Consider the following 27,741-nt stretch of genomic DNA (forward strand, 5'->3'; position numbering starts at 1 on the left):
GAACTTCCCAGCCTGCTAACCAAATATGCTGTTGTCACGAAGGTCGTTGTTTAAGTAAAAACAAATAATGCTGTCTGGCAATAATCAGTAGTAGACCTCTTAGTTTGCAATAATGGTTCCTGATGCAAAGTAAAATGATTTTTTGTTTTATTTATTTTATTTTGTTTTATTTTGTTTAATAATACTCCGCATGTCACTACTAATTATACATGTGCATGACTACCTAATATTAATATGTCTGTCCCACTGCATCATTCCAACTCTGTTTTCATCAATAAATGATTTCCCAAATTATCTTCTGTTTCAAGCGGTGGAGTTAATGCTACAAATCTCTGCACGTTAAAATTTTGTGCTAAAATGTTGTATAAACAGATTGCACATAAACTACTGGAATCAGAACCAGTCCAAATTGCCCTAATAAATGCTCAGTCCCTATCAAACAAGACTTTCATTTTGAATGACCATTTTATATCCCAACAGGTGGATTTTTTATTTGTTACTAAGACCTGGCTTAACATTGGTGACCTCACATCGCTTTGTGATCTCTATCCTCCCTGTTGCAGCTTCATCCACTACTTCCATCAAATGTGGCATTCCCCAAGGTTCGATTTTAGGACCTCTTTTGTTCTCACTATACATGTGCCCCCTTGGTTGTATCTTTATAAAATATAACTTTTTGTATCATTGTTTTGTGGATGACATATAGTTTTACCTACCAGTTACAGCTGATAGCACCTGCTCTCTGAAGAACCTGTTCAGTTGATAAGATGATATTAAATGCTGGATGACAACTAAATGAAAACAAAACTGAAGTAATTGTATTTGACCCCCAAAACTCGGTCACTAGTCTTAGCAGCACACTTGGTCCACTGTCGTTAAATTTGCATAATGAAGTTAAAAACTTTGGCGTGTTTTGGGATATTTCATTTAATTTTAGAAAACAAGTCAGCAGTGTTGTACAGGGCAGCATTTATCATCTTAGAGCTATAGGCAAGTTAAAGCTGATATTATCTCATAAGGACCTGGAAATAATTATCCGTGTCTTTATTACCTCTTGACTACTGTAATTCCCTGTATATGGTATTGTCCCGTTCCACACATTCAAGACTTCAAATGATTCAAAATGCAGCTGCTATATTTGAACTAGAACAAAGAAAAGACAGCATAAAAAGTACTCAATGGATTAGCCCCTCAATAAAGTCCAGATCTGCTATTTCCATATTCAGTCCCCCCAGTCACTTAGGTCATCTTCTAAACAGCTACACTCAGTTCCTCACTCATGTCTCAAAACCAAAGATGACCAGGTTTTCTCTATAGCTGCCCCTAGACTTTGGAATAATCTCCCATCCAACAGTAAGTCTTGCCTTACTATTGATGAGTTTAAATCTAAATTAAAGACCACCTTTTTTCCCTTGTTTTCATTTCAGGTTGAGGGTCTCGTAGGGTTTTGTCAACTCCACTAATATGTTACTTTTAATTGCTTTTACAGTTTTCTTCTTACTCTGTTGTTTATTGTATTACATTTACGTTTATTTTATTTTAATTTGAATTTTCTTACTCCTTGTATGCTTGTTTCATATTATTTGTATATTTTATATTGTATTATGTTATTTATTTTATTTATATATTTTAATACATCTGTAGTATTTTTTTATTCTCTCTTTTTAAACTTTGGATGAACGCCTTTTGTTTTTAAATGTGCTATATAAATAAATTACTTGATTTGACTTGAATTAATAGTTCTGAATCTTAATAAGCAAGTGAAGTGGATATTAAGCCAAAAAACTAAAATTCCATGGCAGCAATTACTGACTTCTAATTAAAAATAATATGGAAAGAAAATCTGCAGCTGCTAGTGCTCCTCAGGAACTGAGACTGCAACACCTGATGTACATTTCTGAAAAATAAAAATGTAGCACATGCAGTCATATAAGAGTTATACTGCTGGCATTGGCTCTGGACTCAACAACCTCTAATTACTATATTAATTGTAACTATATTAAAACTAATAACAATGCTACTACATCATTGAATAATAATAAAATATCACACTCACTTTTAATAACAAGAGTCCCAGCATGTGCAAAGCAATGCACCTCAGTCTTTTGGTATTGTGAAATTATAGTCTTGCTAAAATGGGAATGTTAATACCTTAAAGGTATTTTTAACGTTTCAGTCCAGACAGTGAAGATTCTCAGGTTTTAAGTTATAGAAAATATGCCTATATACATTTTTGACATAACAATAAAAACAGGTGGATAACGTCCACGTGACATGTAAACAAATTCAACCCAGATGGACTGAAATATTTATATTTTAAAAATACAATAGATAATCTGCCTCTTTTCACTTACCTAAACCCATCCACCCACTGCCAAACTTACATAGCCCATTACAGGGTTGTAAGGCAGGCACAGCCTATTAAGCCCTGGGGCCTCATGTATAATGGCGTCCATAGAATTCACACTAAAACATGGCATATAGACAAAAACAGAAATGTGCACATGTACAAAAAAATCAAGATGCATAAATCTGTGTGTACGTCAACTTCCACGTTCTTCTGCTACATAAATCCCGGTCAGCGTGAAATGTAATGCATGTGCATGCGCTTGCCGCCCCACCCCGACTCCTCCCAGAATTATGCCTCTTTGAATATGCAAATCAATATAAATAGCCTCATAAGTTCAGCATTCTATGAAAAAACAATGGCAAAAGCATGGGTAAAGAAGAAGAATTTCAGCATATACCAAGTGGAGGCAAGGAAAAACATACTATTTGTTTGTTTGGCAGTGGTATAAGCAACAAAATGAAGTTGATCGAGTGACATAGAGTGTCAGAGAAACTTGAAAGTTCAAGCTCAGAAATTCACACAATGCCCAAAATAAAAGTGGTCAGATATCAAAGACGCCGTAAAAAGGAGAGTTGTAGCCCACCATCTGAGTGTCATATGAAAATTTACCAGGATACAGAGAAAAGAAAAAAAAATAGGGACAAAGTGTAAAAAAACACTTGAAATGTCAACTTTAATCTTGAAATTTCCACTTTAATCATGTTGTTTACTTTGTCATTAAATTAGAACATCATAAACTTCATCTTAAAATCATTTAATTTGCTAGTTTCTCAAATCCCATTGTAACTAAAGTAGCACGTTAAATGGTTTGTTTTGTATGTGTTCTTCTATGTGCTCTATACAGTGGTGTGAAAAACTATTTGCCCCCTTCCTGATTTCTTATTCTTTTGCATGTTTGTCACGCAAAATGTTTCTGATCATCAAACACATTTAACTATTAGTCAAATATAACACAAGTAAACACAAAATGCAGTTTTTAAATGATGGTTTTATTATTTAGGAGAAAAAATCCAAACCTACATGGCCCTGTGTGAGAAAGTAATTGCCCCTTGTTAAAAATAACCTAACTGTGGTGTATCACACCTGAGTTCAATTTCCGTAGCCACCCCCAGGCCTGATTACTGCCACACCTGTTTCAATCAAGAAATCACTTAAATAGGAGCTGCCTGACACAGAGAAGTAGACCAAAAGCACCTCAAAAGCTAGACATCATGCTAAGATCCAAAGAAATTCAGGAACAAATGAGAACAGAAGTAATTGAGATCTATCAGTCTGGTAAAGGTTATAAAGCCATTTCTAAAGCTTTGGGACTCCATCGAACCACAGTGACAGCCATTATCCACAAATGGCAAAAACATGGAACAGTGGTGAACCTTCCCAGGAGTGGCCGGCCGACCAAAATTACCCAAAGAGCGCAGAGACGACTCATCCGAGAGGTCACAAAAGACCCCAGAACAACGTCTAAAGAACTGCAGGCCTCACTTGCCTCAATTAAGGTCAGTGTTCACAAATCCACCATAAGAAAGAGACTGGGCAAAAATGGCCTGCATGGCAGATTTCCAAGACGCAAACCACTGTTAAGCAAAAAGAACATTAGGACTCGTCTCAATTTTGCTAAGAAACATCTCAATGATTGCCAAGACTTTTGGGAAAATACCTTGTGGACAGATGAGACAAAAATTGAACTTTTTGGAAGGCAAATGTCCCGTTACATCTGGCGTAAAAGGAACACAGCATTTCAGAAAAGAACATCATACCAACAGTAAAATATGGTGGTGGTAGTATGATGGTCTGGGGTTGTTTTGCTGCTTCAGGATCTGGAAGGCTTGCTGTGATAGATGGAACCATGAATTTTACTGTCTACCAAAAAATCCTGAAGGAGAATGTCCGGCCATCTGTTCGTCAACTCAAGCTGAAGCGATCTTGGGTGCTGCAACAGGACAATGACCCAAAACACACCAGCAAATCCACCTCTGAATGGCTGAAGAAAAACAAAACGAAGACTTTGGAGTGGCCTAGTCAAAGTCCTGACCTGAATCCAATTGAGATGCTATGGCATGACCTTAAAAAGGCGGTTCATGCTAGAAAACCCTCAAATAAAGCTGAATTACAACAATTCTGCAAAGATGAGTGGGCCAAAATTCCTCCAGAGCGCTGTAAAAGACTCATTGCAAGTTATCGCAAACACTTGATTGCAGTTATTGCTGCTAAGGGTGGCCCAACCAGTTATTAGGTTCAGGGGGCAATTACTTTTTCACACAGGGCCATGTAGGTTTGGATTTTTTTCTCCCTAAATAATAAAACCATCATTTAAAAACTGCATTTTGTGTTTACTTGTGTTATATTTGACTAATGGTTAAATGTGTTTGATGATCAGAAACATTTTGTGTGACAAATATGCAAAAGAATAAGAAATCAGGAAGGGGGCAAATAGTTTTTCACACCACTGTATATGTGAATCACTATGTGCTTCTTAAACGGGCTTTCTCTTCTTCTCTTCTGACAGGACACAGAATACATTACATTCATGATATCACAGCTCGCTGAACAATTTAAATACTAAGATGTATACTTGATGTCATTTTCATGATGATAGGAATTAAAGCATGTATAAAACATGGGAACGCAATGATAGTGACGAATTGGCGCCCTGTCCAGAGATCGTTCCAGCCTCCTGCAGGATGCTTGCTGCGTCATGCGTGATCTTTGATGATATAATTTATTGCAGCAGTACTGTCTCTTTCAAACATACAACCCCCAATTCCTGTCCTCCTTTTCTTTTTCCGAGTAATCAATCACCACCCAATAAGTTCTTTAATAAATGTAAAACCATCTCTAAGCTTAGAACACCGATTCTTCTAAACTTTTAAGGAACACTGAAATAACTTCAGAGTACAGGAACAATCCCTGAATGGGGTGCCAGCTCATCACTACTGCTGAACCACCGTACCCACATGTTAATTATTAACAGTTGTGGCAGGAGGCTGGGGGCCAGACCCAGCCATGAGGCCTAGAAAGATTGGGATGCAATCTATATGTCCCCTGGGCCACGAGGGGGCAATTGCCCTGGATTGCAAGGGGACCACGGGGAAGTAGCAGGGAGGCTGAAACCCATGGGGGCCCATGGCTACCGCTAGGGGGTGCCCTAAGCCTCATAAAGCCCGGGAGATCTGCACTTCCGTCACACCTGGTAAGGTCGAGGAAAGACCTTCCAGCGATGCCCAGAGTGCTTCCGGGTGCTCATGCGGCACTTCCACCACATCAGGAAGTGCCGCCGGAAGAACGTCAGCAAGCACCTGGAGCACGTCTGGGTGACTATAAAGGAGGCCCCCTTCCTACAGTCGGGGAGTGAGAGTCAGGTGCTGGAGGAGGACGAAGCTCCAGTGACTGAGGGAAGAAAGGCAGCCCATGGACATTGAAAGGCCCAAGTAAGGGTGATTTGTGTGGGGCACTGTGTGTGTGCAAAACTGTAAATAAACGGGTGTTTTATAGAAATACTGGTGTCAGTCTGATGGTGTTTCGGCTAGCTCTCACACAGTATACATTATTTAAATGACGTTAAAAATGTATCTGTATAATATAATATACATATTGTACTGCATTTCATCTTAAAAATGATTTCAAGAGCTCCAAGAAATCTAAATCGACTTAGAAGTCAGTCATCATCATATGTAAATACTCACTTTCTTCTATTGAATTGAATTGAATTCCTTTATTGTTATTGCATGGTACAATGAGATTCAATATGTAAATCCTCAATAAACTTATTTTCCTATAAAATGATAAAATAACAGTAATAATAATGATAATAATATGAAAAAAACAGTGAAAATATACAATATGAAAGCATAAGTGTCTCAGGTTGTGCAATATTAAAACTGTAGTGCAAGTTTACAGTGAGGTAATTGTAATTCTAAATAGTTCTATCAGGAGCACTTGATGGAATGATTGAGTACATTTAGAGCTCCCTACAGGAAAGACTCTTCATTTAACCCACATTTTCATGTTTTCTTAATTTATAGATTATTATGGTGCACAGAAATGTGAAATGAACAGGAAAAAAACATGATAACAAAAAGAAACATATTTCTTATGTGCAAACAATTAGCAGAACTGCTAGTTGCTTCTTAATGAATTGCACATATCCTCAACAAATGACTAAAAGCCAGAAATGTTAAATATGAAAATAAATCCTCATGTTTTATTTTTCTGCCAAATCCGATACTTCTGTGTCTTTTGATTTCAATAGGCTTATGTTATGTTTAAAAATAGTATAATAATTCAAAATATCTTATGGTACATTACAAAAGATAGAATGGACCTGACTGTGTTTTTAAGGCACAATGATAAGGTCAGGTCAGGTTGGGGAGCATGCACTAGTACAGCGCGTTGCTTCACCCACCACACAATGAAATAGCAACAGCCCAGGCAGACACGCGGTCCAGTTCCACCCTTTGCCGCAGCCAGTTGTTATATAGGTGTCCATTTGGCCTTGTCCAGCTGCTCAGGTCCTCCACAATGAGGATCATGTGAGTCGAATCACCCTTGGCTAATCGCACCACATGGCCGCAGTGTCGTAACTGATGCTCCTTCACAATGCAGGTAATGTGCCTCATTCAGGACTCTGTGAGCAACCACTTGTTCAACACAAAGTCAAACCAGCAGTGCCCAAGGATTCTCCAAAAAGACACAATACCAAAGGAGTCCAGTCTTCATCTCAGGTCACTGGATAGCATCCATGTCTAGCAACCATATAGCAAAACAGGAAGCACCAGGACTCTAAAGACTTGGACCTTTGTTCTTCTGCAAAGCACCACACAATCCTTTCCATGCAAAGAGGAGCGCAACACACCCCTTTCCAGTGACCTCATGACCCCTTATGCTCTCACAATTCGTCTACTGACTTCAAAGGATGAGTCACCAGAGTCATGACTATAACTGCCGAGGTAAGTAAACCTCTTGACAAGGCCAACACTTTCTCCCCAGACAGACACACTGGTAATGGCTGTGCCCAAGACGCCATTAAAGACCTGGACCTTAGATTTTATCCAGGACACACACAAGCCCAGACATTCAGACTTCTCACTCAGTCTCTCGAGAACCCCGATCAGTGTCTCAGATGACTCGTTGGCAAAGTCAAGATCAGTGAGTCTTTCTTCACCAAAAGATGCCCCACAGCTGAAGAGACCCATGACCCTGCCCAAGGCCCAATCCATGGAAGCACTGAACAGAGTAGAAGCAAGAACACATCCCTGATGAACCTCAGAATCAACTGGGAAATACATAGAGGTTCTGTCTCCGTTATGTACAGCATTCACAGTACAAGTGTACAGGCAGGCCATGATATCCAGCAACTTTGGTGTATTGGTGTATTTTGTTAAATCAGTGCTGTTTAGTTTGAGCTGAGTATAAAGATGGTTTAAACAGAGCTTTCTACTGTAGAATGCCAGAAATGATCACATATATATAAGACACGGTTCTATACAGTTCCAGTACTGCTATGCATGATAAATACCTCTATATGGTGTCCTTAATAACAATTTTTCCATATATGACACCAGGCACAGACTATCAACCTCTTCTCCTTTATTTTTCTATGTTACATTTTTATCAGTACTTCTTTACTACTAAGTATACCCTATAACGTAAATATACAGCATTATCACAGATCATTTCTCTTATCTTTTTTCTTTTAGCCCAGCATTTTGTCCCTTACCAGGGGCCTCATGTATAAAGGGTGCGTACGCACAAAAATGTTGCATAAGCCCATTTCCACGTTCAAATCGTGATGTATAAAACCTAAACTTGGCATAAAGCCACACACATTTCTACGGTAGCTCATACCCTGGGGTACACAAGTTTTGTAGACTGGCGGCATCCAGCGTCAAAGCAGTACTACTGTTCCAGTGTGGTTTCCCTTTCTTTTTTAGATCCACATCCCTGACGCGGATTTATAAATACACTGAAATTAACCGGATATTGTTTATTAGTTTAATGCATATGATTGTAATTAACCTGTAACAATATAATGGTCCACAGAATGGTCAAACTGTTCTAAATTCAATAGCTGCTGTGTCTATGGCCGGCTTGTCATCCCAGCTAATACCCCCAGGCCGACAGATGGAGCCCTCCCTGCAGCATGGAGGTGCCCCGAAGACCAGCAGGGAATCCTGGACAATGGAGTTTTCATTCACAGCCCTGCTGGATACCACAGGGGCCGCGAGATGGAGCTGCAGGGAGGAGCAAAGAATATTATTTGCCCTACGCCCCGGATGTATGTCCGAGTCACATGGACAAGGGGAATGACGTGCTTCCGGGGTGAAGAAAAAGAAGAGTTTTGATCTGACCCAAAAGTTCTAAGAAGTCACATGGACTGAGGGTTCAGAAGCAGTTCCGGGTCACGGACTATAGAAGGACTGTGGCAGCTCCTAGACGGCGAGCTGAGCTGGGTGGAAGGGTGGCAACGTGTCTGGGAGTGGAGGATTGGTTTATTGAGAATTATTGTAGTGATTAATGAGTATTGTGGAGAGGAGGGTGCTTCGTGCACTGTTGTTAATAAATAAAGTCAATATCTGGACTTTTATCTGGTGTCTGGCGACTTGGACAAGGGTTCAAGGGAGCGATAGCACCCCCATCTGTCACACTGCTTTAGCATTGTTACTTTCACTGCACCTTCTTTTTCTTCTTTCAGCTGCTCCTGTTAGTGGTTGCCACAGCGGATCATCTTTTTCCATATTATTCTTACTGCACCACTCAGAGTATTTATATCACTGTATCTGAGTGGGGATTCACAGCTGTACAGCAGCTGATTGAAAAGAGAATTATCGGTATACAGCATCAAGAACACGGTGCCTCAGCCATGCTGTCTATTGAACTGCTCTCATACGGCAAACGTTTCAGAGCCTTTCCTGTGCGGACCTCGCGGTTCAGAAACAGTTTCATCCCAAGAACTATAAATTTACTCAATTAGTCCATCAGGTGCTCCTTGTAGAATGCTTTCTACTTATAAGTACAATTACCTCACTGTAAACTTGTGATAAAGTTATAATATTGCACGACCTGAGCCACTTTATAAAGCGCGTATTTACATATGATGACAATATCATTTTTAAGATGAAATGCAGCAAAATATGTTTACTATACTGTTGTGGTGATTGGTTACCTGGAGAAAGAAAAGGAAGGGCAGGAATTTGAGGTTAGTACGTTTGCAAGAGACAGTACTGCTGCAATAAATTATTTCATTGAAGGTCGTACACAGCGCAGAAAGCATCTTGCGTGAGGCAATTACTGCTCCAACCATGTTCCCATGTTTAATAATATGCTTTAACTCATATCATCATGAAAATGATATCAAGTATACATCTCAGTATTTGAATTATTCTGAGAGCTGTAATATCACAAATGTAATGGTTTCTGGGTCCTGTCGGTGGAAGAGAAAGCCTGTTTAAGAAGCACATACTAATTCACACATATAGAGCACATTGAAGATCAAATACAAAACAAAGCATTTAACGTGGTACTTTAGTTAAGATGGGATTTGAGAAACTAGTAAATTAAACGATATAAAGATTAAGTTTATGATGTTCTGCTTTAATAACAAAATAAACAACTTGATTAAAGTGGAAATTTCGAAGTTAAAGTTGACATTTCATGCTTTTTTCCCCACTGTGTGCCTATTTTTTTTCTCTGTACCCTAATAAGCTTTCATATGACACTGGGCTACGACTCACCTTTTCATTCTGACTTTGATATCTGACAACTTTTTTTTTTATTTCTGGCACTATGCGACTTGGTGAACTTGAGCTTTCAAGTTTCTCCGACACTCTGTCACTCGATCAACTTCCTTTTGTTGTTTATACCACTGTTTAAACCAACAAATAGTATGTTTTTCCTTTCCTCCACTTGGTATTTGTTGAAATTCTTCTATTTCCGCCGTGCTTTTGCCATTGCCTTTTCACAGAACGCTGAGCTTAAGGGCTATTTATGTTGATTTGCATATTCAAAGAGGCGTAATTCTGGGAGGAGTTGGGGCGGGACAGCAGGTGCGTATACGTGTATTACTTTTCACGCAGACCGGGATTTATGTAGCGGAACGTGGAAGTTGGTGTTCGCACAGATTTATGCATTTGGATATTTTTGTGTATACAAACATTTCTGCTTTTCTGCTTACGCCATGTTATAGTGTGAGTTCTACGCAGTGCATTATGCATGAGGCCCCAGATGCTTTAAATGCCTCTTCAAACCACCATATTTCCTAGGAGCTCAAGGAGTGTTTCGATAGATATTTGATTAACTGTTTTAGCCTTGGTTCATAAGCAAAATTACTAACTTTACACAGTGTCTCAGGAAGTGTGAGTCTTCTTTAAAATGAAAGAAGTTTTGTTTAAGAATGGGCCTTTTGTGGCTTTGGGGTGTTACACTGTGCTTTTGAAGTGGTATAGACAGAAGCTTAAATGGTCTTATAAAAAATTGTGTAGCCTTCCTAATGAGTAGCTAAACCATCCACCAAGTGCTGTTCTACTTTGCCACCTATTCCTTAACACACAAACATCAGAAGCTTGTGCAGTCATTGATCTATAGGGAAATTCACTACATACTTGGTATAGTTATATCTGCTGTTTTTATCATTGAATGCTTTATCTTTTGTAACTTTCATGTTACATCACAATCAGCTCACCATTTCTTGCTCAAATGCACAGGCAGTATAAGTAAGTGTGGGCTTCAGTGTTAGGCTGTCAAGGCTCTCTAGTTTACAATTTATGTGAAATCTTGTAAAAGCCCAAAGAATACCTAACATCTAGCATCTAGAGGAGATACTGGGAGAACTTGAGTATTAGCTAACCAAATGAACTGCATGGATAGTTTGGTCTCCTCTCTCTTGTCTGACGTATTAAGTCCTTGTTTGGTTATTTTCTAAGACAGTTATTTCTGACACACAGAATTAAAATGAAGCACAACAAAGCAAGTCTTTGGGTTGCGGTTTTCGTACCTAAATAGATCCCTACTTTTCCTGAAACAAGTAAAGTGGTTTCAGGGATTCCAAGGATTTAAGGGAAAGCCAAACTGTGTGTCAAGTGGTGTTTTTTTTGGTCCAGTTTCAAGTGAAATACTTTGTTTTTGTTGGAGTGCATTTATTAGTCCTTTTGATACAGCCCATTGTCCATATCTGTAATGTGGTCATCCTTATTTCACTTTGGTCTGTAACTATAGCTTAATATGGAAAAACATGACTCTGACTGGCTACCATGATAGCTGTCTTCACAAGAGTTTAAGTATCCAGAAGCCCTTCAAGTTATAGGTTCATTCTCAGAGAGGTGGCCAGAAAGTAGAAATTAGAAAGAGCAAATCTTTGAACTTATGATCTTGCAGAGAGATTTCAAACAGCATCCAGTCCTAAATGCTTCTAATCTCCAAAGACAGTGTTAGAGAGATATGCAAGTAGGTTTTTAAGGAATGGGTTAGAACTGCTGAGCAGGTCAGAGTTCACATCTTTAAGAAGGTCAAAGCCTGACCACATGCTTGAGTGTACCCATCACAATAAGTAACAAGTCAGCTTGTGGTTACAAAGCTTAATAAGGTCTTCCAGGACACCTTTTAATCTGATAAAGTTATGAGATAAAAGTCATCAGGCTAGCTAAACCATTAATGACCAGAAGCATTTTATCCATTTGGAACATAGAAATTGGGTAGACTGGCTTTATCTATCTTTGTAAAGTATATTTTTTGTGTGCCACTAAAAGATCTATCTTTAATGACAGCCATTACCCCCAGATATGTTAAATATGAAGAACTACTAGCTGTAAAAAAAGACAAATGAAATCTCACTTGGATTTCTCACACTAGACCAAGAGCAGAGTCTGCCATGGCCTGATCCTGTCACATGCACCACATGATCACAACACAAGAGAAAAGATTAAAAGAAAGCCTGACCAATCAAGATTGGCCAAGGCCTCCTTCCCAACTGTTTTAAACAAAATAAGTTATAGACATTATTGCAATAAGACAGCTTCATTCTACTTTTTCATCTTTTCTAATCTGTTCGCAAATTGAATTGCTAATAGATGTTATTGCCATGGCAGCTACACTTTGTTCCTGAACCTCACACAACTACATACCGTTATTTTCCTCCATATTCCTGAAATATGACTGGATGCCCTTGTTGACCAGTCAGCCTCAATTAAGGCACAGCACAAATCTCATGCACAGCCCAGAGTATCTGGGTTTGTTCTGTCATAGACCTATAGGGGAGTGATTTACTTCATATTGTGTTTGAGTGAAAAACACTAACTGAACAACTGGGATTTACAAGCAGCATGTTTGTGTTAGGTCTGCCCTTTATGAGATGAAGACCAAATGTGATTCCCATTGATTCAATATTTTAAAAAGGTTTATTGATATGTTGTCATGATGACAGTCACAAATCCATCTATCCGTCCATCCATCCATCCATCCATTATCCAACCCACTATATCCTAATACAGGTTCACGGGGGTCTGCTGGAGCAAATCCCAGTCAAGACAGGGTGCAAGGCAGGAAACAAACCCCGGGCAGGGTACTAACCCACCACAGGGCACACACACACCAAGCACACACTAGGGACAATTTCGGACCTAAACTGCATGTCTGCATAACTGTGGGAGGAAACCGGAGCACCCAGAGGAAACCTACGCAGACACAGGGAGAACATGCAAACTCCACACAGGGAAAACCCGGGAAGCGAACCCAGGTCTCCTTACTGTACGTCAGCAGCGCTACAAGAAAAATGAAACACCTGAGTACACAATATGGAATACGCATATCAAAAATAAGATTTCGATTGTTACAATTATAGTGCACATCAAATGTTGTCATAGATTTCTATGTGATCTTCTTTTATGCATCCACCACAAAGTAAAGATTTTTCAGTAATGTTTGTTCAAAAAGTAAAAATAAAATAAAAAAAAGTTTCAATTTTGTCAAAGTGTTTATAATAACTGTGCCATCAAAAATGCCAATAAAGAATAACATAAATATAAATTAAGCACAGTTTAAATGTTGCAAATACTTCAATTTAATTCATAATGAACATTATGTTACTTTAAGTTCATTTAGCAAAATATACATAAAACGATGATGGCAGAAGTAAATAAAATAAATTAAAAGTAATTCAGAGAAGTTATTAATTTATTCAGCATTTACTCATGTATCCTTATACATGAATTTTCTAAATTTTAATGTCCATGAGAGCTGGAAGTCTATCTGAACCCTATGCCTGTGAATGAGCAAAACTTGATTCTGCCTTGTTCTTCCTAAGTGCATGTTTGATACATTATAATTTTTATACTTAACATGTATAAGAAAGTGTTCAACTTTATGAATATTACGGAAATAACCATTTGTTAAGTATTAATTTTTGAACACTATTTAAGCACATACAGCTAATTTGTGATGCTTATTGAAACTCTTTGCACAAAAATATTTTCCATGCTTTTCATGTTGAACCACTGAATGTTTTATACCATGTAGTATTAATGTTTTTTTTAGTTCAGAAAGCATTCAAGTACGGTGAATACAAATCCACATTATGCTACAGAAGCACAATATAAAATCATTTATAAGAAAAACTTTGAACTCAGCATAATATTTCTGTTACTGTTTGACCGAGGAACCCAAACTCACTGAACAAAGATAGAACAAAGTAAAGATATGTATCAAATACTGTGGTTTTGTTATAAGAACCACAGAGCAAACAAGTCACAAAGATAACCCTTAGTGTTCCACAAAACCTGGCTTACACTGTTTCTGGTGAGGTGATTTGCTCTCTTGTCAACCTCAGATATTTTCACATTTATTCCAATACTCTGCTAGCAGTCATTTTCTTGTGTTGTGTTCAGTGCTGTCAGGATGGGGTCTGACTCTCTTGTGAACCTGAACTGGATTAAGCAACTTTGAGAATATCATGATATTCTTACAGTTTCAATCCAAGTGTAATAATGCACTACACCTTCAGTTTAATATAAGAGACAATACCTACTTTCAATGTATTCATTTTATTACAACTTAGAGATTCAAAAACAAATTAAGCAGGGGAAAGTCAAATATAGAGCTTAGTTTAATATAATGAACCTTCTCATTTTGAATCCATTTTTAATCACCACAGGACCACAGTGTGTCATAAATAGGAAAAACAGGAGCATACCTTGAATCAGAATCAGAAACCTTTATTAATATCCATCCATCTATCCATTATCCAATCCGCTATATCCTAACTACAGGGTCACGGGGGTCTGCTTAATTCCATACGAAATTACTCATGTTACAGCTGTACAGGTAGACAGAATGTGCAAGGCCAAGCTTTAAAATTGCATTTCCAATGTATATGCAGTTTGAGGGGGTGGTTATTTGCCAGGGGCAAAAACATGACCACCATGATGATAAAGGGCAATGTTGAATCCCACAGAAAACTTCTAGCAAACAAAAAGACACACTAGCAGCAGCAGACATCCTGTAGATCTTGCCATGGAAGCACAAAGGTTGCTGAGTAGTGGTATGTCTTTGTGGTGGTATTAGGCAGGGGCACAGGCACAAAAGTGGACTAAAGACAACCTGTTATATGGCTTCCCCTGATACTATAGGCCAGGTTTCAGCAGTGGGTAGATACCTGGCTGCCTAGCCATACAGAGAATGAGGATGCTAAGGGAGGCAACACATAACAGTGAGAGGGATCCCTGCAGAGAAAATGTGGGGTTGTGCTTTCCTTAATAAAGTAGAAAGCTTTGTGCTTACCTTGGAGGCCTAACCCTTGTTAGTGTGGAGGCAGCCAAATGCGGCTAAAAGGTGTTCTAGACTGGTGTCCCTGGACTAAATAAGCAGCAGCCCTTGGACATATAGACTTGTCCGGGAATTACACTGGATTAGGTTTAAAACCACCTCAATGTGTCCAATAGTTCATTGAGTTCAGAGTCAGAAAGAGTGGGGCTAACACTCAACTGGTAGGAAGAAGCTAACATGTGGAGAAGCGATAGAAGGAGATAGGAGATGTGAAATGGAGTGCTTTTGTGTGGTACTTTTATGAACATGTGGGCAAACCATCCCAATGGATCAACAGGGTTTAAATCCTAAATAATCAGATCCCAGTGATATGATGTTTAAGTTGTCTTTCTGTTTAATCTCGTACTTTCTGTCCTCCGTGTATTCATTCCCTTATGGGAAAAGTGTCATTTTTGTTCATTTTACCTGCCTTTCTAGAGGTGCAAAGAATAACCACCATAATTCACTTTTATAGCAGCTGAAACCCATATTATTGTTATTTTCATTCCAGAGTTCATTACCTCATAAGCATAATGTAGTGTGCCTTGAATTTGGTCTTGATATTGGAATATTTTGTTGATTCAGCAGAAGCTGAACAATTGAATATATTTTATGTCATGCAGGAGCCTAAGAAAGAAATGATGGATAAAGAAAAACCTACTGAGCTCCCAATATTGCTTTGATTGCATCTTTTCCTCAATATTACTTCTTAGATTCTAACAGAAAATGCTTATTTATACATATTTCATTACCGCATCAAACTTTTATCTCATGGCATACAAGAAAGGCACTGCTTTACCCTGACTTAATATTGTGCTTCAAAACAATATGATAAAAACACAATACCTATAACAGTGCAAAGGCCAACTCTGGGATGCTGGCCTTAGAGGCAGATTTTCTAAACTAAAGCCTTATCTGAATCTGGCCAATGTGTCAGAGAGAGGATGTGCAGCAAGGATAACAATGGCATTCAGTTTTGTTTTAATTCTCCCCTTTTCTACTACCTCCAGGGAGTCCAGAGTGTGTCCGATAACTGAGCCTGCCCTTTTAATTAGCTTGTTGATTCAGTGGGCCTCTCTTAAAATAATGTTACCAGCCCAGCATACCACAACATAGAAAAACATACTGGCCTTTAGAGAGTTGTAGAATATGTGAAGGATGTCACATTATAGGAACGCAGTCCCCTAAGACAAAAGTTACTGCTTTGTCCTTTCTTGTATATAATTCCTCTGTGTTACAAGACCAATCCAACCTATCATTAATATGGACCTCAAGTACTTGTAGGAGTGTGCCAGCTCTACATCCACTACGTGAATAGTGACTGGGCATAGAGGCTCTTTAGTAGTGATGATATTAAGTTGCAGACAATTCTCTTTGCTTCAAGAAACAAAGTTCTCTACCTGACTCCTATACTCTGTCTCACCCCCTTTATCAGTACACCCCAGAAGTGTAGAATCATCTGAGAATTTCTGCAAGTGTAATGACCTGGTGTTATATTTGTAGTTTCAGATGTACACTGTGAAGAGAAAAGAAGACAGGACTGTTCCTTAGGGTGCTCCAGTGTTGCTCACATCCATATCATAAACACAGTCCTTGAGTCTTACAAACTGTGGTCTGCCTGACAGATAATTCATTATCAAGGACACCATAGACTCATCCACCTGCATATCTTCCCTTAACAGGGATGGCTGGATGGTATTGGAGAAATCAAAAAGACATAAACCTCACAGTGCTTCTACCTTAGTCTAGGTAAGAATATGACTTGTGGAGCAGATAGATCATTTTTATCTTCCATTCTAGTCTTTGTCTGATAGGCAAAACGCAATGGATCTAGGTGGTCTACTACAAGAGGACTCATATAGTCCAGGACTAGCCTCTCATTAATTATATTAGATGTAAGTGCCACTGGTCTGTAGTCATTAGGCAAAAAGGTAACTGCCATATTTGAAACAGCAAAAATAAGGATGTTTTCCACATCAGCAGCACTTTTTGGAGCCTTAAGGACAGACTTAAGAGGTGATGGAGAATACCACAAAGTTAGTCAGCATAGACCTTAAGAGCTTGAGGATTGACTCAGTCTAGTCCTGAAGCTTTTTCTGTGTTTAGCTTCCTCAGTTGTTTCCTTACTTGGCCTTCAGTTATGGACAGCCCATAACGATGGTCAAAGATGGACTCATTACTGCACATTCAGTTGACATGGTAGGAGATGTTGATGTAGTAGAGATGGTATGAAGAGATTGATCATTGCAAGAAGGTAATAGTGGGAGGGGAAATCTTTACAAATATTGGTTGAGGACATTAGCTATGTCCACATATAGTATATGAGTCCTGGATTGAGACTGAGTGCTTTCTATTTTACCTTTGTGAGCTTCATTCAGCATTTTCTACAGCACTTGCTGTGTGTCCTTCAGAGCTTCTTTGTCACCAGATATGAATGGTCTATTTTTCTCATTCAGGAGACCTTTTAGCTCCTTAATAATTCGTAGCCTGCTGTTTAGAAAGCAACATACTGTCTTTGAAAGTAACATAGTGTTGACACAAAAGTTGATATAATCTGTGATGCAGTGAGTGGGTATCCTCATCTGACTCGTACATCAATTCCTACACTGGAAGCAGAAATTCTGAGTAATTTCACCATCCAGGCTTCATCTCCTAACTTTGAGGACATCTAAACAAAACAGCTCAAAATGATTAGCAAAGTTATTGATTTGCAGATATCCTTTATCACTGCATTGTATAACAAATATGTTAGAAGGAAGGCAAACTCTGTTCTGTCAGGGAGTTGGTAGCTGTGCTTTGTTCCCCAAATTTCATTTATTGCCATTAGACTACAGATTAAGTCACCCAGGGAGTAGAACAATAAATGTAGGAACTCTTTTACCCTGAGTGCTATAAGAATTCCAGTAGTTACAGACATTCTGCTAAATTCAGAATTATTATTGTTGTACTGTCTTCACTATTCGTATTTATACATTTTGTATGGATGTGTGTTCTAACTATAAGAATGGTTCTTATATATTACCTCTTGGTTTATTTTCCTATATCTATGTAACAGTGTCCTTGAAAAAGACAAACAAAAAATTTACTACCCCTATTGGCCAAGTATCCATTTTAATAAAAGGACAAGTGTGCGTGTGTGTGTCTGGTGTATCCGTCCGTTTGCAGTTTCTTTCTTCCTGTATATGCCATTTTGGTATGGGTTTTGTAAAAGATGGGATGAAAAGTATAATGTATGTTCTTATTACAAATGTTTGTAAGATGCAATATGTTGGAATAACATATACACAACATTAAATTAGTAGAGCATTATAAAATATATTCCAATAGATGGTGTACTGCAGACTTTAACGCTGAATACACTGAGGTCCACATTGATTACTTAAATTTCACCTTGTTTTGGATGAGTAGCACAGATAGTCACATTTTTAACACACAAATATATCACTCCATTTTATTACCCACTTATCCCAGTCGTCGGTACAAGAGGGTGGTATTTGAGTACCAGGCATGAACTAACACTAGATGAAGCACAACTCCGCTGCCGGGTACAATCTTCCAAAAAATGTGCTCATACTGGGCCAGTTAATCTAATCTTCATGGCTTTGTGATGTGAAATGATAACTTGATTATCCAGTGAAAAACCCACTTGAACAAAGAACATACAAACTCCACCTAAACCATGTCTATGCCAAAATACATATTTGGAGCTTTAGCAGTAAAGCTAACCACTGTGTCATTGTTCAACCCATTCAAATAAATGAAATATTATATATTATTGTGATACCTGGGCTGCCAACAACTGGCATAATATCCTTGAACTCGGGACATTGTTAGATGTAAACCAAGGATAGACTGGGCAATGAGGACACATAAACAACAATAGCTGCTGCAAAGTGCTTTTATTCTCCAACTAATTTTCAATCAATAAAAAAGTATCTTCATAAATAAATAACCTGTGATAAATTCTGAGGAACTTAAAATTCAAATAAAGCCAATTAGTTAAGATCAGAGTTAAAATAAAAGAATAAAATTGTGTGCTTCTCCACCTGAGCCTCGGTGTCTGTTTTCACTTCTCTCAGGCCCAGCTCACCCATTAGGTCTCCTCAGCAGGGAACAGAGATTCTGGCATGCACAGTCAACAATTAAAACGGCCTGCACCACTGCCACCTCGACTGGTCACCACTGGGACACCCAAAGCCCAGCTCTGTTGTCACACCACCATCCTTCGGAGTCCACAGAATGATTTCCAAAACCCAATGGCCACTACTGCTTCCTGAATACTCGACAGGAGCAGTTTGCCCCAGGAAGCCATCCTCTCAGACTACCGTGCTTCCTGTCCACTCTACCTGTTCCCAACCCCAATCAAGATCTCAATTTCTTCTTTGATTTTACTCCCTTTATTTCCTTTCCCGTGATTATTGTTCCCAGACCCCTTTTATCCCCAAGTGTGCCAAACAAACCTCTGATTCCTGATGAGAAACAGCTGCATCAACCACCTGTGAGCATTCTAAATGGAATCAGCCAATTCCCTCAATTCCCTTTTCTTTCACACACCTACACTCATGGGGTCTGCACTGCCTCTGTGTTTTTACTGCCACTGACCTCTATCTCACTTCACCACAAATATTAGGAATCAAAGTCCATGTTACCAAAAAGGAGAGGAGTAATAAGAACGATTTGACACTGGAGGAAAGACAAATCACTGAGAGCTTCCTAACATCACTGCCATTTGTGGAAGATCATCAGAATGGACAAATAACAGTAAGAGAGAAATAGACTTAAGAGAAATAGAAGAAATCATCTTACGGATAAACATCAAAATTATCACTTGAATCAGAGGTGAAAAACACAGGATTTTCAGCATACTCTGAGAATTAATATTACAAAAGTTTGCTGTATTCTCAGTGAAAACAGCTAGTATTGGATTTGTACTTTTTTCTCTGTATGTATAAGTGTAGAAATTTACAGTAAAGAGCAATTTAAAAGTATAACTTGCACTTCACCTTGATTGAATAGTTAAGAAAATGGATGCATAAATGGCATAAACAGCATTTATAAGGGGGCAAAGTTTAGACACATATATTTTAAACTAGCTGTGTAGCCCATTGTACTTAAAAATTTAGCATGAAATTGCTTTTAAATATTCTTTTTGCATTAAATGATGTAATTTGCAACACTCTATCATATTTTCTAATAGCACTTGAAAATGTTCCGAGTCCAGGTGTAAATCAAATTTTAACTTTCATTAGGTACTGGTAAGTCTTCAAATGATGATAATTTGATTGTTCCATCTTTGCAACATATTCCAGGTAATTCATTTCAATATACTGTATTTATAAAGAGAATTTGACAGGAAACTTCACTTTTCATTGAAACATCTAAAATAGAGCATGCTTTATATGTTGTTGAAATTTCAAAATCTCCCATTAAAAAGCTTTGGTGAGTTTGCAAACTCATTTATCTTCAAACAAAGAAACGTTTTATTTGACCTCAGTGATAAATTAGTTTACTGTTTAAACTTTCATTGTTGTATCATTTATCGTTTTATTTGTCCAACATCCACTCCTAAGGGAAAAATGGAGAGGTGTATATATGCAAGCCACACTTGTGGTATATGAGCCTACCTTGAGGTAAGTTAATTGTAAAAGTAAAAAAAGAAAGAAAAAGAACAAATCACTTATCACTTTTAAATCATTTGATTTGGTATCTCCTGTCTGTGAAAGCTTTTGAGTTTCCACAAGACTATTTAGGCCATGTTCTTAATTACATGACACTATAAAGTTCTCATAAAAGGCATGTAATTAATGTAGCCTATTAATGCATGTAATTGTGCTCAAGCGTTGTTTTTATTTTTGAATATGTCTTAGTGTTACATAAACTTAATAAACAAAAAAGTGATGACTAGTGAAACAACTAAAACAAAAATAAAATGGTTCAACTTTCAAATCAGTTACAGGAGTTTTGGAGTACACCTGAATGTTACAACATGCACATATGTTTTCTTACTTTTTACCACATTTTTAAAACAATATTGAGTTTTGGATTGCCCAGAATAAGTCTGGTACAAGTTCAAAAATACATGAGGTAATACTTTTGTTTAGGTGTTCATTATAAACAACTATTAATAGCCTATACATATTTTATAAATTATGCTAATAAAAATTACTTATTATTAAAAATAGCAAGACTATTGAAGAATGTTATTTCCTTTGAACATGGCTGTGTATCATGTTGAATTGACCTGTAATGCATTTTATAATTGCAGTGATTATACCTTAAGCTATAAGTGTCACCATTTTTATTAACAATTTGTCTTGGGTGTAAAAAATTAATTTCAAGAGGTATTTGAAAGTATTTAATTAGACACAATGCTTCTATTTTCAGTTATTTCCTTTTCTCTTGGTAAAGAGTTTTGTTATGGCATGTTTAGAGTTAGTCTAAAGATATCCAAAATATCTAATGTTGAATGTTTAGGCCAAAAGTCTTATCCTGAAGAGAGGACAATGCACTATTCAGAAGGGTGCAAAGCACATGGTGACCTTCTTACAGAAGTTGCAGTATATCATAGGAAATAAACAATAAAGTAGGAAATGTGATCAGCAATTATTCATGCCCACAATACTGTATATATTGGGTACCTGAACATTTAATGCAGTTATCATATTAAAATGTGTTAATTAATTTTTCATTAATACATCGTAGAAAGCATTCTGATAGTTAGCATCACGATTTCTACATAGAACAGATTGCAATTCAGAAAGCTGAATTATCTTCTCAAAAAATAAATCATTAGCATTGATTTAGTATAAATTGATCGATTTATTTCTCAAACCCTACATTAAATACATGTTCAGTGATTCAGAATGTATTTAATTAATCAAGAATGTAAATTATTAAATCATTTTCTGAACATGGTGGTGCTGAGAACAGGTTGTGTTCGGAATTGTTGGAATCTTTAATTACAGGGCATGTTGTTCTTCAGCAGCATTATACAGTATATTGTTCCCTATAACCTTTTGTAAGTTAATGGAGCAGAAGCTATAATTATTTATAAAGCATATTTCACGTATGGGCATTTGAGGATCACCTTACAGGCTCGGACAAGGTATACAATAACCTACTGGGACAGGATGGGGTGCCAATGCTAACCATATCTTCTCTTTTCTCTTCCCTAACTTAGAGAAACCGCACATGGAGGGAAACCCAGTCATGCCCCCACACAAGTAAACCACACCTCTTAGGTTGGGACAGTATAAAGGTGAGAGCTCATGGAGGATGGAGTCTCAGTTGACGGAACATCATTGTGCATGCACAAGCTTCCCGACACAGACTTGCCTGAGAGAGCCAATTGCTTAGAAAAGGCATTGAGGCTAAGAGGACAGATTTTACACCTGTTTTCAACTGCGCCACCACATGCTTATTTCTGTTCTATTTTGTGGACGATAGCACTAAATGTTGTGGCCCCATTGGCACCCCAAATTGTCTTTGGTTCTCCTGATTCATTCTTACTGCCTCCACCCTCCACATATTTAAGTAATACTTCATTGTATATCCTTTAATTCCTGTTCATCTTCTCAGGACTTGGTGTCATAAATGAGTTTGTGATATTTAACTTCCTGAAATATGATACATGTTATAAAATATATTCTTAGCCTTTTCAATTTGATATAAATCTTGCAAAATAACAAAAATATATTTCAAGATTTTTACAGCTTCCAATAATAAATTAGTATTGTTAATAACATCAATTCATAGATTACTAATAGCAGTTTACAAATGGCGACTATAACAGCCTCTTACCTGTTCTTATGGAGAAATCAACATATTAAACATTTAATAAATCAGGTTTGCCTGTTCTGACTGCGCTGAGCACAAAGCAGGCTTCAAAGGGCACCAGTTTATTTTCAGAGCCCTCTTATACACACACACAGAATGGGATTTTTTGGAATCACTAAACAGCTCAATTAGTACACATTTGGTGATGAAGGAGGAAAACATCCGAAACATACTCCACACAACACTGATCATTAAATTCAGGATTCAAACCCTGTAATACTACATGTGTCCCCCCAACTCATTAAAAAAGTGCCTTATCTAAAAGCCATTAAGGTTGTGGAAAGTGTAAAGTGCCCTGAAATAAATGTAACTCTGACAAAAGAAAGTTTTTTTTTTCCCTAAACCATGCTAATATGTTGAGATTTTAATTGTGTCTTAATGAACAAAAAGAAATGTGTGTACACAACACAAACAAAATACTAGACAATTCTATAACCTGTTTCAGCATAGAAAATTGTCTTAATGAAAAAGCCTATTCCCTTATACACTCTTACAAATAAAGGTGCCAAAGTGGTTTTTCAGGGTGATGCCATAAGAGAACCATTGTGTTTCCCCCAACGAGCCATTCAAATGAAGGAAAAAACCTTTATATACAGTATTTAGATCAGTAAAAAGCTCCATAAATTACCATGAATAGATAATAGTTGTTTTATAAAATACTAGTGGAGTCATGATTTTAAAAGTGACTTTTGCTGCAGTATCAACAGCCTATGTTAAGGTCCAACCAACTTCATATGTAAAGAATCCTTCTCAGAATTAAATTTTATTTTGTCAGGCAATAGTTTTACGATTAGCACCAACATCCTGTAAAGTGCCATTAAACATTAAAGAACTGTTACTTTTATGAGTGTATCATGAAGAGTTAACCTGCATCTGTTACAATATTCTGCAGCATTCAAATATACTTTACCAATATCAAGAGAATCAATTTATGCCACCACAAAGGTTATATCCTATTTTTCTGACATGTATTACACTCACCATTTAAAGGAATTGACAAGATCAAATGATGTTTTAAGATTTAAAGGTGAAAGTTTGGGTCTTCTTTATTTTCAGTTTTGGAAAATGCTGCCATCTGACAGATCCAGCATCCTGGGTATGAGTCCCATATCTAATTCTTTCCCATATTTAGTCTGTCTATCCTTCTGAAGTCTCGGGCAACCTCTACATCTCCATAGACATACAGCATGCAAAGCAGGATAGCTGCTAACTCTAAATTAGCCATGTGTATGGAAGTGGGCCCTCAGGCGGGATGGCAATATTTTGCATCCAATACTGGTAAGATACACTCTAGGCACCAATGACACTGCTGCCTTGCAGTTAGGAGACGCGGGTTCACTTCCCGGGTCCTCCCTGCATGGAGTTTGCATCTATCTATCTATCTATCTATCTATCTGTGTGAAACAAAAGGAGAGAGAGGCATTGAAACTGAGAGGCCTGGACATTGGGGAAACAGTGCTGGAGGCACTGGGGTTTGAGGTGCACGTGATTGTAAATATTTGTAAATAAACAGTGTGTGGTGGATCCAACGATGTCCATCTGTCTGTGTCCGGGTTCAAGTCCACAATATGCATATAGTGCAAATAATGCAAAAGGTTCATAAAGTTGCTCAGTTTGAGCAATATTATGGTTGTAGTGCACATTTACAGAGAATTAATTTTAATTATAGTGCAAACAGATAATGGACGGATTGAGCTCATTTATAGCTCTTGGGATGAAACTGTCTCTATGCCTTGAGGTCTGTGCATGAAAGGCTCTATAGCATTTGCCAGATGGGAGAAGTTTGAATAGACTGTGGCATGGGTGAGTGGAATTATGCAGATGCTGGTGACTTTCCTGAGGCAGTGTGTGCCATAAATGTCCTCCAGGGCTGGAAACTGCACACTGACAATCCTCTGTGCCCTCGATACAAGCCACTATAAATTTTTCCGATCAGCTGCTATGTAGCTAAGATACAACACATGCATACAAAAGGTTAAGATAGTCTCAGTGGTGCAGTGGTAGTAGGCCAGCAGCACCTGTTGAAGGAGGCCAGGTTTTTTTTTTAACATTCTTAGGAAAAACAGCTGTTGCTGTGCCTTCTTCAGCAGTGCCATAATGTTAGCCAAAGTGATCTGAGTCAGGACATGAACTCAAAACTCAAAAGATGCGAGGCAATAGGACTAAGAACTGTACCATTATACTGCTCACATCTAGTTGTGGCTCCAGTTTAATGGCCCCAGATTAAAACTTTGTGTCTGATAAAATGGCATTGAATGTTACAATATCATATGATGGGCTCTTTTCAGTGGTTTCCAAAAGTGAAGGCTCTGTTGAACAAGATGTGTGATGTTGTGGGACCATGAGAGATAATCAGTGATGTGAACTTTCACTCTTTTTTCAACAACACCAAAATGTCAGCAGTTTCATAACCTAGACTTTCTAAAGTCCTTAGTCATGTTTTTTGTTGAGGGAAAACTGTTGCTGTTGCGCCTTTCAGCAACAATTGTAACTACCTACTTTTAGGCTTTCTCATTTTGGGTTTTGACTTATCACCATTGCACTGTCAAACCTGATGACAGATTTTAGGAAGCACAATTATGACTAATTAATAAATTTACATGAACTGAGCAGACACCTTTGGGTGCTTTGATGTTCAAAGTGCGAGTGTTTACATGTGCATCTCCAAAACCTGATTGTCTGAGGTTAATAACACAGCAAGGACACACTTATATGATGTTTGGCAGGCCTCTATAATAGGTTTACAGCATTCAGTCCATCAAGAAAAAAAAACAAAACCATTTGAATTATTGGATTAATATAAAAGTATAAATAGGTGTCTGAAAACACATGGAGAGAACAACCAAAGAAAAATAAGTGTGGTAACAGTGGAAGGAGTACAGTAGGAGAGGACAAGCATGCAGATATATTATTTTTGAAACAATATCAGAAATAATGTAGCAACAGACCACTGTAGCTGACAAAAGGATACAAATGTTAGATATTAAGACATATCAGTGTGTAATGTGTTTCAACACAATTAATGATATGCAACAGAAGGATAGCAAACAGTGCATAATTTTTAATGAGGAAATGCAAAAAGAATCCACATCAAATATATTTTGGGAGTATAGAGTAACCCGAAATATATTGAGGAAAGTAGCAAAAAAATTACATTTCAGCCAATTTCAAGACATACAGAAGAACATGAGAAAAAGGTGGAAAAAAGAAGACAGTAAAGGTGGAAAAGAAGCGGTGGTTGGTAAAAATTAAAGGGAACCGTTTGATATGCAGAAAAATGTGAATGCCAGCAAATGTAATGAAACATTTACTGATCAAATTAGAGATTATGCAGCAACCATTAAAGAAAAGAAACCTGGACAGGACAAAGTTAAGAGAACCCTGGGCAATTACAGAGTAGAATTTTCAGAGGTGGACAACGTCAAAATATCTGTCAGGAGTAACAATATTGACTAATAATAAAGATTAAAAGAAAGACACTGAGAAACAAAGTGTAATGGAAAAAACAGATGCAAGAATAGAATGGAGAGAAAGACAGAGATAGTGAGAAAGGAGATGTTTTGCAGATGAAACAACAGGTAATGTAAACTGAACTGGATAAAGAACAATTTTTTCCCCTCACCTGGAATATTACTTTTTTGATTGTAGTGAGTCTGAAAAATCTCTAAACCACTGGCTGGCATTCTGTTCTTCAGTGAAGAAGTGAGAAGATGGTCAAGCTCCTTTGTTGATGAAACCCCTAAAGCCTACAGAAAAAAGAGGAAGGCACAATATGGATAACTGAAATGCAGCAATGCTCCTTCTGAAATAAAAAATAAATGGTACATCAACCACATTCACCTTTCTTTTTACCTTTTTACATTTAGAGGATACTCTTCCTGTTACAACTTATCACAAAAAAGGAAAACCTTCATTAAAAAAAAACCCTGACCAACACCAGGGGCCTCATGTATAAACGATGCGTACACACCAAAATGTTGAGTAAACCCGTTTCCACATTCACATCTCGTGGCATATAGCAATGCACATTCTCACACCAGCTCCCTGCCTTGCATACACGTTTTTTGTTTGGTTTTGCAAACTGGTGGCAACCAGGGTCAATGCAACATTTCCTTTGTGGTTTCCCTTTCTTTTTTAGATTCACATCCCTGACACGGCTTTATCAAATACATTGAAATTAACCACATATCGTTCATAAATTTAAGGCATCAACCTATAATAATATAATGGTCCACAGAATGGCCAAACTATTCCAAATACCATAGCTGCTTTAGCATTGTTACTCTCATTGCACAACTCAGAGTATTTTAACCCACTGTATCTGAGTGTGAAACCACAGCTGTACAGCAGCTGATCGGAAAGCTCTATGGCGGGTTTTGAGCGCAGAGGATTATTGGGATACAGTTTCTACCCTGGAGAACATTTATAGCACACGCTGCCTCAGCCATGCGCACAGTCTATTTGAATTTCTCCAAATGCTTTCAAATGCTTCAGAGCCTTTTACTGCATGAACCTCGAGGTTCAGAAACAGCTTCATCCCAAGAGCTATAAACACACTCAATCAGTCCATCAAGTTCTCCTGGTAGAACTGTTTGTACTTATAAGCACAATTACCTCATTGTAAACTTGCATTGCAGTTGTAATATTGCACAACCTGAGCCACTTTATGAACCATTTGCACTATCTTGCACTATATGTACATGTACAGTATATTGTACTTGTGCTTTCATATTGTATATTTTTCATTGTTTTTTATTGTATTATTA

General features: G+C 37.7%; 1 protein-coding gene across 1 annotated transcript in view; it reads right to left on the minus strand.

Annotated features, from left to right (window-relative positions):
• Positions 1–27,741, minus strand: part of LOC120532063 (B-cell scaffold protein with ankyrin repeats-like) — a 213,612-nt gene that overhangs the window by 105,383 nt on the left and 80,488 nt on the right. Inside the window, exon 6 of the mRNA XM_039757970.1 lies at positions 26,598–26,721. Coding sequence (XP_039613904.1) covers positions 26,598–26,721 — 124 coding nt within the window. The remainder of the gene's footprint in view (positions 1–26,597; positions 26,722–27,741) is intronic.

Source organism: Polypterus senegalus, chromosome 7, assembly GCF_016835505.1.
Source record: "Polypterus senegalus isolate Bchr_013 chromosome 7, ASM1683550v1, whole genome shotgun sequence".
NCBI lineage: Eukaryota > Metazoa > Chordata > Cladistia > Polypteriformes > Polypteridae > Polypterus > Polypterus senegalus.